Source organism: Panthera tigris, chromosome B1, assembly GCF_018350195.1.
Source record: "Panthera tigris isolate Pti1 chromosome B1, P.tigris_Pti1_mat1.1, whole genome shotgun sequence".
In the NCBI taxonomy this organism is placed as follows: domain Eukaryota; kingdom Metazoa; phylum Chordata; class Mammalia; order Carnivora; family Felidae; genus Panthera; species Panthera tigris.
The window spans coordinates 39,966,776-39,984,552 of record NC_056663.1 but is presented as its reverse complement, the minus strand read 5'-3'; the positions used below and the strand labels follow the sequence as shown (position 1 = coordinate 39,984,552).

Genomic DNA, 17,777 nt, shown 5'->3' with positions numbered 1-17,777 from the left:
TTGCTGTAATTTAACCTGTCAGAGGAGAAAGTCACTAGATAATGTCTGATGTTGATAAATCAAGAAATAGAAGTGTAAAACATTTAGAGATGTAAAATAACAACCCAAGACAGGAAAATTAGGAATAGTTAAAATTAGTTGTCTGTTAGAAGCAGAAGCACTCTGCGGGAAACTATAGCTTTTTTATGATAAACCCCTTTTTTGTCTGATTTTTTTCTTAAATCATGTTTAAGTATCATTTTTTATTACAAGCATACTTAGGAGTTATTGTTCCATACTGCTGCAATAATGCTGGTATCCCAGTAAAGCAAGTCAAATGAATTATCTGGCTTCCTAGTGCGTATAAAAGTTATGTTTATCCTTTATCGTAGTCTGTTAAATATGCAATAGCATTATGTCTAAAAATGTAGGGGCACTTGGGTGGCTTAGTCGGTTAAGCGTCCGACTTCGGCTGAGGTCATGATCTTGCGGTCTATAAATTCGAGCCCCACATCGGGCTCTGTGCTGACAGCTCAGAGCCTGGAGCCTACTTTAGATTCTGTGTCTCCTTCTCTCTCTGCCCCTCCCCTGCTCGCTCGCTCTCTCTCTCTCTCTCAAAAAATAAACATTAAAAAAATTTTTTTAAATAAAAACAAATGTATATTCTCTTTCTTTCTTTTTTTTTTTTTTTTACAAATGTATACACTTTAGGAAGACTTTATCGCTAAAAATTGCTAACCATCATCTTAGCTTTTAGCGTATCATAATTTCTTTTGCTGGTGGAGTGTTTTGCCTCAGCATTTATGGCTGTTGATAGACTGATCAGGATGGTGGTTGCTGAAGGCTGGTGTGGCTGTGGCAGTTTGTTAAAATGAAATTTGCTCTATCAATTGACTCTTCCTTTCACAGATGATCTCTCTGTAGCATGTTATGCTGTTTGATAACTTTAGCCACAGTATAACTTCTTTCAAAATTGGAGTCAGTCTTTTCAAACACTACTGCTGCTTTCTCAACTGTTTATGTGATACTTTAAATCCTTTGTTGCCATTTCAACAACCTTCACAGCATCTTCACCCCAAGTCACTTTTCCACCCCAAGTCACTTTCTTTGCTTGTCCCTATGGAGCAACTACTCATTTATTAAAGTTTTATCTGAGATTGCAGCAGTTCAGTCTCATTTTCAGGCTCCATTTCTTTTTTGGTTGGTTTGGTTGGTTGGTTGGTTTGGTTTTTGTTTTTTTTTTAGAGAGAGCGCACGTGCCAGGGAGAGGGGCAGAGGGAAAGAGAAAGAGAATTTTTTTTTTTTTTTAATTTTAGAGAAACAGCGTGCAAGTGGGGGAGAGGGGCAGAGAGAGAGAATCTTAAAATCTAAGCAGGCTGCATGCTCAGTGAGGAGCTGGACGCAGGCTCCATCCCATGACCTGGATCATGCCCGGAGCCAAAATTAAGAGCCAGATGCTCAACCCACTGAGCCACCCATGTGCCCCCAAGCTCCATTTCTAATTCTAGTTCTCTTGCTATTTCCACCACATCTGCAGTTACTTTCTCCGCTGAAGTCTTGAACTCCAAAATCATCCATGAGGCTTGGGATCAGCTTCCTCCAAGCTTCTGTTAATGTTGATTTTTTTTTTTTTTTTTTTTTTAAACCTCTTCCCATGAATCATGAATGTTCCTATTGCCATCTGGAATGGTGAATCCTTTCCAAAGGTTTTCAATTCATTGTACCCGGGTCCATTAGAAAAAGTATTATAATCTGTGGCAGCTACAGTTTTACCAAATGTGCTTCTTCTTTTTTTTTTTTTTTAATGTTTATTTATTTATTTTGAGAGAGGCACAAGCACAAGTGGGAGAGGGGCAGAGAGAGGAGGGAGTAAGAGAAAAATCCCAGGCAGGCTCCATGCTGTCAGTGCAGAGCCCAACTCAGGACTCGAATTCACGAACCGCAAGATCCTTACCTGAGCTCAAATCACAAGTTGGACGCATAACCAACTGAGCCACCCAGGTGCCCCCCAAATGTGTTGGTTAAATAATAAGACTTGAGAGTCTAAATTATTCCTTGATCCATAGTCTACAGAGTGGATATCGTGGTAGCAGGTTTGAACATTAATCTCATTGTACTTCTCCATCAGAGCTCTTGGGTCACCAGGGGCATTGTCAGTGAGCAGTAATATTTTTGAAGTCATCTTTTTTTCTGAGCAGTAGGTCTCAACAGTAGACTTAAAATATTTAGTAAACCATGTTGTAAGCGGATGTGCTGTCATCAGGACTCTGGTTCCATGGGTAGAGGACAGGCAGGGCAGATTAAGCATTAATTCTTAAGGACCTTAGGATTTTCAGAATGGTAAATGAACATTGGCTTTAACTTAAACTCACCATGTGCATCAATGTTTAATAAGAGAGTCGATCTGTCTGTTGAAGCTTTGAAGTCAGGCATTGACTTCTCCTGTCTAGCTGTGAAAGTCCTAGATAGTCTCTTCTTCCAGTAGAAGAGAATTTCTCATCTACATTGAAAATCTGTTTAGTGTAGCCACCTTCATGAATTATCTCAACTCCTTAATTTCCTGGATAATTTGGTGTCTGTCGCTTCTATATCAGCTCTTGCTACTTCATCTTGCAATTTTTGTTATGGAGGTAGTTTTTCCCTTTTACTTCATGTACCAACCTCTGTTGGCTTCAGACTTTTCTTCCGCAGCTTCCTCACCTCTCTCAGCCCTCATAGAGTTGAAGAGAGTTAGGGCTTTGCTCCGGATTAGGCTTTGCCCTAAGGGAATATTGTGGCTGATCCCTCCAGACCACTAAAACTTTCTCCATATCAACAATAAGGCTGTTGTTTCACTGTCTTATCATTTGTGTGTTCACTGGAGTAGCTTTAAACCTTTAATTTCTTTCAAGAATTTTTCCTTTGCATTCACAATTTGGCTACACTGTTTAATACAAGAAGCCTGGCTTTCAGCCTATCTCAGTTTTCAACGTGCCTTTCTCACTAAGCTTAATCATTTCTGCCTTTTGATTTAAAATGAGAGATGCGCAGCCTTTCACTTGAACACTTACAGGGTATAGTAGGCCTAATAATTTCAGTATTTTTGTGTCTCTGAGTATAGGGAGGCCTGAGGAGTGAGATAGACTAGTGGGGGAGGAACAGCTGGTCAGTGGAGCACTCAGACCACACTCAACAGTTACCAACTAAATTAACCATTTTATATGGGTGTGTTTGGTGGCGCCCCAAAGCAATTCCAATAGCAACATCGAAGATCACCGTAACAAATACAATAATAATGAAGAAGTTTGAAATATTATAAGAATTATCAAAATGTGACAGAGACATGAAGTGAGCAGTGCTGTTGGAAAAATGGTGCCGATAGACTTTAGACCGGATTGCCACAAACCTTCAATGTGTAAAAATGGCAGTACTGAGGAGTACAGCAAAACAAGGTATGCCTGTAGTCTCCGTTTTCCGTGTGTGTGAAAAGGACTTTTGCCAAATACACAGGCATACATCATTTAAAAAAAAAAAAAAGGAGGAAGGTGCAGAAATGGATGAAATAGTCCAGTGACATGGAATAGAGCCACTGCTCTCTTCTGAGACAAGACTCATGCATTTATAGAAACCTGACAAATTATAGAGCTGGCATTTTAGCTTCATTCATTTATTCAACAAATGTTACTGAGTGCCTTCTGAAGAGAGTGTGTGAAGTGGATATCAGTCTGAAGAGGCCTTAGAAGCCTTTGTAAAGATTTTGACTTTGAATAAATGGGAAGTTGTTGGAGGATTTTGAGCAAAGTAGTCATGTGAGCTGACTTTGTTTAAATGGATTATTGTGACCGGTGTATGGACAATAGACTAAAGGGAGGCAAGGGCCAAATTTAGAAGACTAATTAAGAAACCACTGCACAAATCCAGGCAAAAAAAAATTATGTTAGCTTAGATTGGAATTTAGGGCTTGTTAAGAAGTGGTCAAAATATGTTTGAAGGTATAGCCAATGATATTTTCTGACAAATTGGATGTAAGTATGAAGGAAAGATGTTAAGGATTATGACTGAGCAACTGGAAGGACAGAGTTCCTTTTCACTGAAATAGGAAAGACTGGAGGGAATGAGAGTGAGAAGCGATTAAGAGCTCCACTTGGACAATTTAAATTTGAGATGCCTGTTAGACATCCAAGTGTAAATGATGTCCAGTTTAGGCATGCAGGCTAGAAATAGAAATGTGCAAGTTATCACTGAATCAAGGACATTTATAGCCATGAAACTGGAAGCCATCACTGTATGTAAAGAAGAAAAGCTGTAGGGTAGTCTAATGGCAGGGAAATAAAGAGGAATTGACTAAGGAGACAGGGAAGCCTGGTAGGCTGGTATAGAAACCAGGAGAGTAAGGGGTCCTGGTAGCCAAGTGAAGGAAATGCTTCAAGGAGGAGTATGTGGTCAGTTGCTTCAAACATTGATTGATCGCAGTGACACGGAGGTGTCAGTAGTGATCTGATGAGCAGTTTTGTAGAATGGTAGGGCCAATAGCCCAGCTAGAATGAGTTCAAGAGAAAGTGGAGGATGGGGAGCGAGAATTAGAAATGGCAGTTAACTTTTGTTATTACAGCTTTATTAAGATAAAATGAACGTATAATAAACTGCTCATATTTGAAGTGTACATTCAAAACTGTTGACATGTATTGATGTGTGAAAACATTGCCGCAATTGATATAATGAACCCATCACCCTCAAACGTTTTCTCATGACTCTGTAGTCCCCCTCCAGTCCCCAGCTCTGCTTTGTCACTATAGGTTTGTTTGTATCTTCTTGAATTGTATAAAAGGAATCATACATTGTATACTTTTTTGTCTGATTTTTTTCATTATTTTGTGATTCGTTTGTGTTGATGGTATCCATAGTTAATTCTTTTTCATTGCCCAATAGTATTGTCTTATATCCACATACTAGAATTTACCAATTAACCTGTTGATGAACATTTGTGTTGTTTCTAGTTTTTCTCTATTACAAATAAAACAGCTGTTAACATTCTTTATAAATCTGTGTGGCCATGTGCTTTAATTTCTCTTGAGTAAGTAAATACTGCCTAGGTCATGTAGTAGTTGCATGTTTAATTTTTTTTGAAAACGCAAAGCTGTTTTCCAAAGTGCTTGAAACATTTTACATTGTCACCAAAAGCGTATGAGACTTCCATTTATTCTACATCTCTGCTAACACTTGGTATAGCCAGTATTTTTTATTTTAGCCTTTCTAGGAGTGTATTGGTAGAACATTGTGGTTGTAATTTACATTTCCTTAATGATTAATCATGAGTATCTTTTTGTGTGCTTAGTTGCCATTTACATATCTTACTTGGTGGACTATCTTTTCAGATGTAAAGAATGAATTCCTGCTTACTCTTACATATTGCTCTGCCTGTGCAGTATTCAAAGGTAGTGTAAATGTTTGCAGTGGAGGTTGATCAAAACAGGCTTTAATTCATAATGGTAATTCACAAGTGATTGTGCTGATGCCAGTGTAATTGGAAGAAATAATTGCTGTCTTCCTATATTCTAACAGGTTGCAGCATTGCAAGAGGAGAAAAGTAGTCTTTTGGCAGAGAATCAGGTATTAATGGAAAGACTTAATCAATCTGATTCTATAGAAGATCCGAACAGTCCTGCAGGAAGAAGGCATCTGCAGCTCCAAACTCAATTAGAACAACTCCAAGAAGAAACATTCAGGTAAAAGACCCCTCACTAAAGTCTATCCGTTAAAACATTTGGTAATTGTCTTTTAAAGTTAAGAATATAGTGTTAGGACTATAACACTAGGTGGCTGCAAACCACAGGAGGATGTAAAATAAACAACTTCCCCAAATCTTCCCACGTGACACGAAGGTAACTTCATACCTAGGAAAAAGTCTGTCAAAACCACACGCTCAATATTACCTGAAAGACAGTATGCCTCAGCTGTTCTTGTGAGAAAAGCAAACAAGAACCACACATCCCATACACCTGTCCCACCCCATCCTGCTAGGTGCTTTCAGGCAAGTAAAAGGCAGATTAACAAAAAATTAGAGGAAGACAGAAAAATACAGGGCCTGAGGGTAAGGTTAAGTTGGAGAGATCATCAGAAAGATTAAACTCACTCAAAATCTGAAATCAGTTTTAAGACAAAAAAGAGATTAAACCACAAACTGCAGGGAAAAGATTTTAAAGTCAAGTGAGTTGCCTTAAAGGACCAGATACCCTGAAAACATAGTGGCACTAACATAAAGAGATTGGTGCCCTTTGCAGGTACTTAGTTTAAAGGGACACAATAAAAAGGCCAGGTCAATGATTTATAGAGATAGGCTTATTTAAAGGGCAAGGTAATTTAGAGGGACTGTTTTCTAAACACATCTTCTGGGAGAGGAAAAGGCTAAGAGGAAGGGAGAATCACCCTTTGGCAATTGGATGGTGAAAGGGAAAAGGAGAAAAGGAAAAATTTGGCATCCTGCCAGATAAAACAGAACCACACAATTGAAGGATTTAGCAGTAAGACATATTTTGCTTTAACAGGAAAAAATAAAAAACTATATTTAAGTCTTTTCTGAAACCTTAGAAATAGTTCATCCCCTGTGGTCTACATGAGCAATTCAAGATATGATCTGTGGGCCCCTGCAGGTTTGCAGAGACCCTTTCAGAGAGGCTTCCAGCCCATCCCTTTTCTACCTACATGTCTGTGCAAGGGTAGATTTCCTTCATACATTTCAGCCAAAAAGGTGTCACAACAGGTGAATATAGAAATAGCTATGACAGCCCAGCTGTTTCCTGTGAGACTGGATTATTTGAATCACAAAAATGTAAAACATCACCACTCTTCTCCCTATTTTTGTGTTTTAGGATATACAGTTATTTTTCATAAATGATGTGTTGTCTATATTGATATAATAGTTTTATTACTGTCCTTTTCAATATATTTAGGTATTTCTGTTTTAAGTTTTAAATATGATAAGTAAATATCCATAGATAAAACCTATGTAAACAAAAGTTCTTTGAAATGTCAGTAATTTTAAGAGTGTGAAGAGGTCCTGAGACCAAAAAGTTTGAGAACCCTTCATCTTAATCTTGACCTTCTAAGACAGAATTGGTAGATAGTAAAAATCTAAGTATGACTGTACCCTTTTGTTTCTAAATTATGGCTAGTTTTTTTTCTGCTTTGTTTTGTTTTGAAGGGGGGTTGAGGGGTGGACGGGCGGGAACGAGAGAGAGAGAGAGAGAGAGAGAATATGAGAATGAGAATGAATTCCATGCAGGCTCCGCACTGTCAGTACATGGAGCCCAACGCAGGGCTCTAACTCCTAAACTGTGAGACCATGACCTGAGCTGAAAGCAAGAGTTGGATGCCTAACCAACTGAGCCACCCAGGTGCCCCTAAATTGTGGCTAGTTTTTAAAGTATGGTTTGGAGAAGTGGTATTTAGAATTGTCCTGTGTATTCATTATGAAGGAAATAGTGTCTGAGTCTTTTATTTGTTCCAGAATACATGTTGTAGTACATATTGCAATTATTATTTTGAAGCGCTTAAACAATTCAAGTACTTATCAGTACTACATATTTATACCTCTTAGTATTTATTATTCCTTATAGTCAAATATAATTCTTCTGGGTTATCTGTATTATAACCTTGTACCTTTCATATTTTTTCTTTTTTGAGCATTGATACGAGCTTTTAAGTTTTAACTCTCATAGATTTTTTTTGAAGAAATTATTAATTTTAATATATGTGATAGTGGTATTGTGCTTTTAATTTTTTTTAATGTTTTTATTTATTTTTGAGAGAGAGAGAGAGAGAGCGCGCGCGCGCATGAGTAGAGGAGGGGAGAGAGTGAATCAAAAGCAGGCTCCAGGCGGTCAGCACAGAGCCTGATGCAGGGCTTGAACTCATGAGCTGTGAGATCATGACCTGGGCTGAAGTCAGATACTTAACTGACTGAGCCACCCAGGCGCCCCTCATGGATTATTTTTAATTACAAAAGGGACAATATATTTTTTTAATGGAGGGATCTGGCAGTTACCATTTAATTAAATCATCAAACTAAGCAGCACCACCCACACGGTACACAGTGTCACTTGTATAGTATTTTTGCCAAATATTTAACCTGAATGTAATCATGAAGAAATAATCAGAATAAGGAATATCCTTAAAGATGGGTAAGACTACTCAAAAAAGTCAAAAAAATAGGAGTTTATTTTTTCTTTTTCTTTTTTTATATTTTTTAAATGTTTATTTTTAAGAGAGAGAGACAGATTGCAAGTGGGGGAGGGGCAGAGAGAGAGAGAGGGAGACGCAGAATCTGAAGGAGGCTCCAGGCTCTGAGCTGTCAGCACAGAGCCCGACCTGGGGCTCAAACCCACAAACTGCGAGATTATGATCTGAGCTGAAGTCCGACACTTTAACTGACTGAGCCACCCAACCACCCATCAAAAAAGTCAATATTATAAAAAACAAAAGGAAGGAAATACAAAAGGGATAATACAACTAAAGATAATGTGAAAATTTTTCTTTGGATCCTGGATCAAAGTGGAAAGAGGGAACATTTTTACTACAGTTGGATAAATATGGACTACATATTAGATAAATTAATATTAATCGTCTTAGATATAATAATGGTATTGCGATGATGAATAAGACTATCCTTACTGCTGTAGTATTTAGGGGTGAAGGGTCATGACCTCTGCAGCTTCCTTTATGATAGTTCTCAAAAAAAAATGTACGTGTGTATTTTATGTATGTGTTTACCCATAAAGTGAGAGAAAGCATATGAGGCAAAATGTTAACAATAAGTAGATGAATCTAGCAAAGGGTGTGCAGGTATCCATGAACTAGTCTTTCAAATTGTCTGTAGATTTCAAATATTTAAAAGTAAATGGTGGGGGGGGCGGTTAAATCCAATTTTCTAGACAATGATAACATCTGGAGCATAAGAATTTACTTTCACTTTTCCTTCCCTTACATCAAACCCAACAAAAATAATTTTTAAAAATACTAACATCTGATATATGAGTATTTTTTAAATAATCCTAAATAAAACAAGAGCAACTTCAATTGGTACTTTATTACAATAAACTTTATGCCAGGATCGTTAACCTGTTATTAAGTCTATTACAATAACTATTAAATTTCTTATTTTAGCTCTTTCAATCCATAAGTTAAAGGAGAAGGAATAGTATAAAATAAGGTTGGTGTGTGAAATTCTCAGTAGAGAACAAGATGATAATTTGTGTTAATCTAGTATTTGAGTTTTTTTCTAGACATTCCAAAAATCCTGGCTTTGCCACTTAGTAGCTGTGTAACTTTGGGCATGCCTCCATTGCATTCACTGTAAGATGGTCTAAAAATTACCTACTTTCTAGAATTTTTGTATTAAATGAGTTAACATGTGAAAAGTACTGAGAATATTGCCTAACACACAGATACAATTTAGTTATTACTTTTCTAGAAAATGAAATAAAAATAAGATAAAATTTTGGAATGACAAAAAGTAAATGATCATTATTTATGGATAATAGGTTGGTCCACCTAGAAAATGTGAAGTGAATCAACCTAAAGTTCTCAGAACCGGTAAACACTTAATGGGAAGAGAGTAACTATAAGACATTTGTATAGGTCATAAGATGTTCTAGTAATAACTAGGTAGGATCATCAGGAAAAACTTGCTTTTGTAAGTTTATAAGTACCCAAGGAATAATAAAATTTAAAAGGAATATGAGGGCCTTGTACAACAAAAACTTCTTAGTCGTACATAAAAAGTATTTCAGTATATGGAGAACGATAACATCTGTTTGTTTACTTTGGTTTTTTTTACACGTTTTTAACGGCGCATTGTAAGAATGCCATTTTCTCTTAAATTATTATATAATTTGAACTTGATTCCAATTCACATTTTGTGTTCAGCCAGAAGTATTGAGCAGGAGATTCCCAGAACGTTTACACTCAAAGTATAATGAGGGAGTGCTTGCCGTGTCCATTGTTGAAACGTTACACACCTGTACTAATTTTGGTATTGGTGCAGCAAAGTAGACATACCAGTAACACAAATGCAGATGCAGAAAACTGACCCAAGTGTATACATAAATTTCTAATATGACAAAGGTGGCATTTTCTAATCAATAGGTAAAGATTAAATTATCTGTTAAATGGTTTTGGGATAGTAGGTAAATATTTTGGCAGGAAAAGTTAGATTCCTACATTACATCATATACTAAAGTTAATTCCAGGGGAAATTGAGAATTTTAGTGTTAAAAATGAAACCCTGGGGGCACCTGGGTGGCTCAGTCGGTTGAGCATCCGACTTCAGCTCAGGTCATGATCTCGCAGTCTGTGAGTTCAAGCCCCGCTTCGGGCTTTGTGCTGACAGCTCAGAGCCTGGAGCCTGCTTCGGATTCTGTGTGTGTCTCTCTCTCTGCCCCTCCCCCACTCATGCTCTGTCTCTCTCTGTCTCTCAAAAATGAATAAACATTAAAAAAAAAAAAATTCAAAAAAAAAAAAAACCCTGTTAAATACTGACAAGAAATATAAAATATTTTTATAATATTGTATTATATATGTGTATATTTAAATTTGTATTTAATTATAGTAAAATTTATTTATTAAATTTATTTATATTTAAATATATTTTAAAATATTTGTAATATTTTTATGTTTTATATAAAAGAAAAAAGCTTTATAATCATACACCAAAAGTGAAAACTATAAGGTAGAAAATGCATCAATAGAATTACACAGAAATTAGGAATTTCTGTTAAATTGAAATACTTCTATAAATAAAATTGAAAGTAAACAAAGGAACACCTGAGGGGGCGCCTAGGTGGCTCAGTTGGTTAAGAGTCCGACTCCTGATTTCTGTGCCGGTCATGATCTCGTGGTTGGTCAGGCTCCTTGCTGGGCATGGAGCCTGCTTAAGATTCTCTCTCTCTCCCTGTCTCCACTCCTTCCCCACTCAGGCTCCCTCTTTCTCTCAAAAAAATTTTTTAAAAGTCGGGGGCACCTGGTGGCTCAGTCTGTTGAGCATCCCACTCTTGGATTTCAGCTCAGGTCCTGATTCTCAGTGTTCAGGGGATCAAACCCCACGTCAGACTGCCTTCTTCTGCCCCTCTCTGCCACTCGTATGCTCACTCACTCTCATTCTCTCTCTCTCAAATAAAAAAAATAAATAATCAACAATAAATATTTGTGACATTAGAGACAATCCTGTAAATCAAAAGTAAAGATTTATGTTAAAGCGAAATAAAATAAGAGGTATGAACGGTATTATCCATATTTAGAGGGGAAAAGACCTATGAATAGCAACCAGACTAGAGGATATACTCAAAAATGTTAATTAACAGTATTATCTACTTAGATTAATACATATTTTTTTCTTGCTTGCTTTTCTGTATTTTATAAATTTTCAACAAGGAACATCTGTTAATTTCATGGTCACAAATAAAACTTTAAATAAATTTTATGTTCTGTATTTGGAAAAATATTACGTGATGTCTAACTTTCTGAACAGAGGGGTGATAATCAGTTGTTATGTTTCCATAAGCCTTGGACCAGTGGAATCCATTTCAGGATAAAACTTGAAGATAGAGCTTATGGTCACAGAAGTAGGAGACAGGTTCAAGAGTGTATTCTCATGTTTTTTATTTCCTTTTGCTGTTCTAAGGAGAATTATTAGACAATAAATAGTACTTTCTTGGTCTATTTTGTTTTGATTACAGACTAGAAGCAGCCAAAGATGATTATCGTATACGCTGTGAAGAGTTAGAAAAGGAAATCTCTGAACTCCGGCAACAGAATGATGAACTAACCACTTTGGCAGATGACGCTCAGTCTCTAAAAGATGAAATAGATGTTCTTAGGTAAACAGTTTTCCCATCTTTGTGACCTCTCAGGCCTGTCATCACCTAGAACAGCTCTGCCACTCATAAACTCTAGGATCTCTGAGCATAGCAGGGTATTTAACTGGGTTCAGATTCCAGTGCTGTCATTTATTTAACCTCTCGTGTAACCATTTTCTCATCTGTAAAATGGAGATAATACACCTCCCACCTCAGATTTAGATGCAGAACTAAGTAAGTTTTTATTTCTAAACCGTTGGAACAGCATCTGTCAAGTAAGTAAGTGCTGTATAAATGTTTGTTAAATAGAAACTAGTCTCCGACCATCACTAAATACTTGTGTAGCTCTGGAGCTTTTCTTATTATGACTCCTTTTCTTTAATTTCAAGTCCTCTGCTCACTCAGTCTTCCTCTTTCTCGGATACTGTCACACCCCACGAGGCATCATTTCCTTGCTGGACCAGTTTACCTGCACCTCGACTGTTCTCTCACTAAGTGCCTTCACTCTCTGCCACCTCAATTTGCCACCATTCCACTTGTATAATCTATCTTCTGTCGGATCATTCCAGCCATTTACACTTTTGCTCTTTGAATACTGAGAATGAATAGAGAAAATCACATAGTGATACAGTTTTGTCCTACTACAAAGCCATGATCTTTACTCTTCCTTGGGCTCTTACCTGTGGTCCACCATTCTGCTGCTCATGATAGATAGCTCTGTCTCCCATTTCTCTCATAGCTAGCACCTATTTCCATAACTCTTTTCACCTGGACACCCACACCCCCCCCCCCCCCACCTCTCAATGCTTTAGTCTCAGTAGATGACATTGTCTCCTACTGCATCAAGGAAAAACCATGAGCTGTGGGGACTCTCCATGTCCTGTACTTCCTGCACCTCTAACTGCCCTGCATTCCCACCTATCTTTTCATTTTTGCTTTTAGAATGTAGACTTGTCATTCTTTCTCATGTCCAGTGCTGATTCCTTCTTCAGAGCTCTGGGTCTCAATACTTCTTGCTTACACAAGGACTGTGTTCCATCTGTTATCATTTCTCTTTGCATTTGGATCTCCCACTTTAGCATATATTTATATGTTTAGGTCTCTCATCTTAGAAAAAAGACTTACTCCTCTCTCCTTCCCTCCAGAACAAATTTAGATTACACAAGGTAAAATTTACATTCTCTCCTTAACTCCTTAAAATGTGCCCTCTCCTACTCCCACTGCTGCACGGAAATGGCTGTTCCTTTGGTCACTAATGTCATTCTAATTGCCAAATCATTTGGACACTGCACAATTTATTTTGCTTCTTTGCTACATGTCACTGTGCTGGCTACCCCCCTACACACACCCCACCACCACCACTTGCTTTCCTGAAATTATATGACATTCTCCATTACAAGTTTTGCTGTAATTTTGGTCATATTTTTTAGCCTGAACAAAACATTAATCTAGAGTCACCTTTGGTCTTATAACTTCATTTGAATGTGTTCTTTTCTGGCAGTCCCTCTTGGTTTAGCACTATTAAAACAGCTTTACAACTCGATGTGTTTCTGATTTCTGATTTCCCATCTCATTCTAGACATTCTTCTGATAAAGTGTCTAAACTAGAAGGCCAAGTGGAATCATATAAAAAGAAGCTAGAAGATCTTGGTGATTTGAGGCGTCAGGTTAAACTCTTAGAAGAAAAGAATACTATGTATATGCAGAACACTGTCAGTCTAGAGGAAGAGTTAAGAAAAGCCAATGCAGCTCGAAGTCAACTTGAGACATATAAGAGACAGGTAAAAAGAATAGTAACAAAGTTTCTTAATGATGTTTTCAAGCAAGCTTTCCATTATAATACTGTGGCTTACCAAAAATCCACTGACTTTTGTTTTCACAGTATTCTGTTTTTTACCTATGGAAACTTCGTTCTTTTTTTCTTACTAAGTTCTTAATTTTAATTCCAGTATAGCTAACATTAAAACTTAGTTCTTATCCAGAGGTTACCAACTAGTCTCTATAGCAAATCTTTTTATTGTTTTTTATTTTTAAGTTATTATGTAATACTTAAGAAATACACAAAAGTAAAAGAATAAGTATCTATGCTTAAAAAAATAAAACATACTCTTCCCCTCTTCATTATAGTAACCACTATGCTGTTTTGTAGTTTTCTTTCCCGTGCATCTCTTTATTCTTTTGGTGCATATATATTTACTCATGTATGTGTATATGTATGTATGTATGTATGTGTGTATATATATATATATATATATATATATATGTATGTATGTATATGTATATGTATATATGTGTATATATATGTATATATGTGTATATATAATGTGTAACATTTTTGACATGTTTCTCTATAAACTCTATATATGAACTCTATAAATGATATAGTAAAAAGACTCTTCTCTGATTTACTTTGCTCAGTATATTTGTGAAATTTGTTTATGTTGACAGGTATAGCTTTATTCGTTTCATATGTACTGCTATACAGTATCCTGTTGAGTCACGAAACCACAGCTTATTCATTTTCCTATTGAAGGACAACATAGGATGTTTCAACATTTCTTTTAATTACAAGAAATATCACAATGAATAGTATTGAACATGTCCTCTTCTATACATGTGTGAAAGTTTTACAGCTATAAGGAATTTCTTCCTAGAGTATCTTCATTTAATGAGATACTGCTAAATTGCTCTTCAAAATGATTGTATTACTAACCAGAAGTTTGTATGAATCCCTGTTGTTCCACATCATCACCAACACATAGTATTGTCACACTTGAAATTTTGCCAGTTGGTTGAATATGAAATCGTGTTGCCTCATGATTATACTTTGCATTACCCTAATTACAAATATATTTACTGATTACATTTCTTTTGTGAATTGCCCATTTTTAATCTTCTATTCATTTTTTAAATTGTGTTATTTCTTGCTGATTTCTGAAAGTTCTTTATATGGTCTTGCTATTAATCTTTTGTCAATTACACTTGCTATTTTTATTTCCTACCATTCTGTGACCTTTCTCTTTACCTTTTTTGAGATTGATTAACTTTAAATATCTTTTTATGATATTGTCTTAAATATTTTGTCTTTTGTCTTAAATAATTTCCTACATAAAGATGTAAGACTAACCTCTCTTTTCTTAACAAAGATTTAAAGTTAGTTTTGTGCACAATTAGTTCTTCAAATCACACAGAATTAATATTTGTGTAGGATGCTAGGTTAAGGATCCATTTGAATACCTCATTGTCTGTGTAGGCAACCAGTCAACGTAGTAGCATTTATTTAGTAGTCCGTTTCTTCCACAATGACCTGCAAGTCCATCTTATCACATACCTAAAGTTTCCATCTTAAATGTGAGTTTGTTTCTGGGTGCTCTCTTCTGTTTCATTGGTTTATATGTCTATTCTGACACAATGCCCCACTGTCTTATTATTTATAAATTTTTAGTAATTTAATATTTGATAATACACCTTGTTCTTTTTCAAAACTGTCTCTTAGAACTTTTCCTTAGCTAAATACCCAAAACTTTTGGGAATTATAATTGCATTGACTCTTGTTGGTTAATTTGGGGAGAATTGACATCTTTATGACAATGAATGTTCCTATTTGATCAATATATCTTTCCATTTATTTAGATCTTCAGTGTCTTTCAGTTTTGTAATTTTCTTCTAAATGTCATGCACATATTACATTTACTCTTAGGTACCTTGTTCAGATTTTATAACTGCAATTAGCAAAACAAAGGATACCATTTTCAGTTTGTTGTTTATTTATGCAATTGAAATCGATGTTTATGTCATTTTACAACCATGCCAGATTCTCATATTACTTCTAGTAATGTCTGCAGTATCTCTTGTCAGAAGTCATATAAAATACAAATAAAATAGTTTTGTTTCTCTTTTTCTATTCCATACCATTTTTTTCCTTCTCAATCAGCATGTTTGACCTGTAATACAACTCAGAATAGAAGTAATCATATTAGGCAACCATTTCTTGTTGATTTTGTACAGAATGCTTTAAATGTTTTGCCAATGTATTAGCATATATTGTTCAGGGTGTCTATTTTAAATGGATATTAAACTTAATCAGCTCCTTTTCCTGCACTATTGAGATACTCCTATTCTGCTCTTCCTTTCTATTAATGTTGATGAATTATATTAATGGATTGTCTCTGCTTAAGCTATCCTTGCATTCCTGAATCAAAACTCATTTAGTCACTGCAGATTTATTGGTTTCACATTATTAGATTTGCTTTGTTCATTTTATTTAGAATATTTTGCCTCTGTGATTCACTTGAAGGTTTCTATCTCATACTTTCCTTATCTGATTTTGGCATCAAAACTATACTAGCTTAAAATGAGTTGGAGAAGATTTAGTAGAACAGCTCTGTGCACCGTGAATACTGGCAAGTTTTTTGCTGGGTATATTTCTCTTTATTTTTTAAATTTATTTTTTAATGCTTATTTTTTGAGAGACAGCGTGAGCAGGGGAGGGGCAGAGAGAGAGGGAGACACAGAATCTGAAGCATGCTCCGGGCTCTGAGCTGCCAGCACAGAGCCCAATGTGGGGCTTGAACTCACAAACTGTGAGATCATGACCTGAACCGAAGTCAGACACTCAACCGTCTGAGCCACCCAGGCGCCCCCTGGGTATATTTCTTCCCAACATTTTATTACTCAATTTTCAACATACACTAAAGTTGAAAGAATTAGTTAACTTGAATGTGGACTAAGAAACTACCCAAAATAAATGTAGCCCAAAGAAACTATACGTGACATTAAAAGATGTTAAATTAAAATCAGATGATCCAATTAGAGTTCCAGAAAAGAGAACAGCAAGAAATATTAAAAGATGTTATTTGAGGAAAAGGATGGGTGAACATTGTTTTAGAACTAATGAAGGACATCAGAGGTAGTATTTACAGTGAATTACAAACTAAATAAATAAGGAATCTACAACTAGAAATACTGCAGTGAAATTCTGTAATACACTAATTCTCTCCACCTATTTCTGATCTGGAGCTTAATATACTTTGTTTTTCAATGATAATATTTTTCTTTCCAAAAGTTCTCTTTGAGTGTTCTTTCAAACCTGCCTGATCATCTTCCTTTCTTAATTTAGATTTCCATCTTTATTTACTTTAAGTATTAAACCTACTATTTTATAACTAATAATTCCAATCTGAAATCCTTTCAGGTCTTATTCTACTAGTTTGTTGTTAGTGTTGTTAATGATAATGGTGTTCATGGTGGCTTCTTTATGGCCTTTGCTCTTTCATTTGGCTCCTCTTTATCTTCAGGAATACTAGGAGGTTTTGGTTGATGTTGTATTCTTCTAAACAATGTTTCGTATATGCCAGATTTGTCACAGCACTACCAACCAGGACAACTTTAAATTAATTGCCTGGGTTAGGATTTGCTGGATAAAGCCTGTGGTAAAAATGGAAACACAAATCTACATGTTAGTAGGCCATAGTTACAAACTTTCAAGTTATACTTGTTTAAACCCAGAGCACTCACTTTATGACAGGCAAGCTTCCTTACTGATTTTTTCCAGCTAATGGATTTTTTTCCTAACCTACCCGTTTACTGACTCAGCACCTTTTAGAGCCCAAGATGGTTAAACAACTGGTCTTCCTTTACATTCAAAGCTCTAGTTTCCTGATATTAGCAGTTGGTGCCTCGTGGAACCTGTAGCTTCCATACAGACTTCCTACTCATTTCAGGCCCTGAAGCTTTCTCTTTCTTGTAAGCACAGCTGTGCAATCAGGTTTTTTGTTCCCTAGCATTTCTTTTGCTTTGTGCTGAGTTTCAGACCCCTCTGTTATGTGTAGTACAGGAAATGAAAGTCTGTACTGTACATTCTTTGTAATTTTGTACATTGCTACTTTGGATAATCAGATTTTAGAACCCATAATGTCTGAGCAGATTTTTGTTACTTGTTCTCTCTGTTGGGTTAGGCTGCTATAT

General features: G+C 36.1%; 1 protein-coding gene across 7 annotated transcripts in view; it reads left to right on the top strand.

Annotated features, from left to right (window-relative positions):
• The window catches only part of HOOK3 (hook microtubule tethering protein 3), a 114,665-nt gene that overhangs the window by 51,076 nt on the left and 45,812 nt on the right, over nt 1–17,777 (top strand). For all 7 annotated transcript variants that reach the window (XM_042983346.1, XM_042983344.1, XM_042983343.1 and 4 more), the window contains 3 exons: nt 5,521–5,684; nt 11,691–11,831; nt 13,390–13,591. In XM_042983346.1, the coding sequence (XP_042839280.1) occupies nt 5,521–5,684; nt 11,691–11,831; nt 13,390–13,591 (507 nt within the window). The remainder of the gene's footprint in view (nt 1–5,520; nt 5,685–11,690; nt 11,832–13,389; nt 13,592–17,777) is intronic.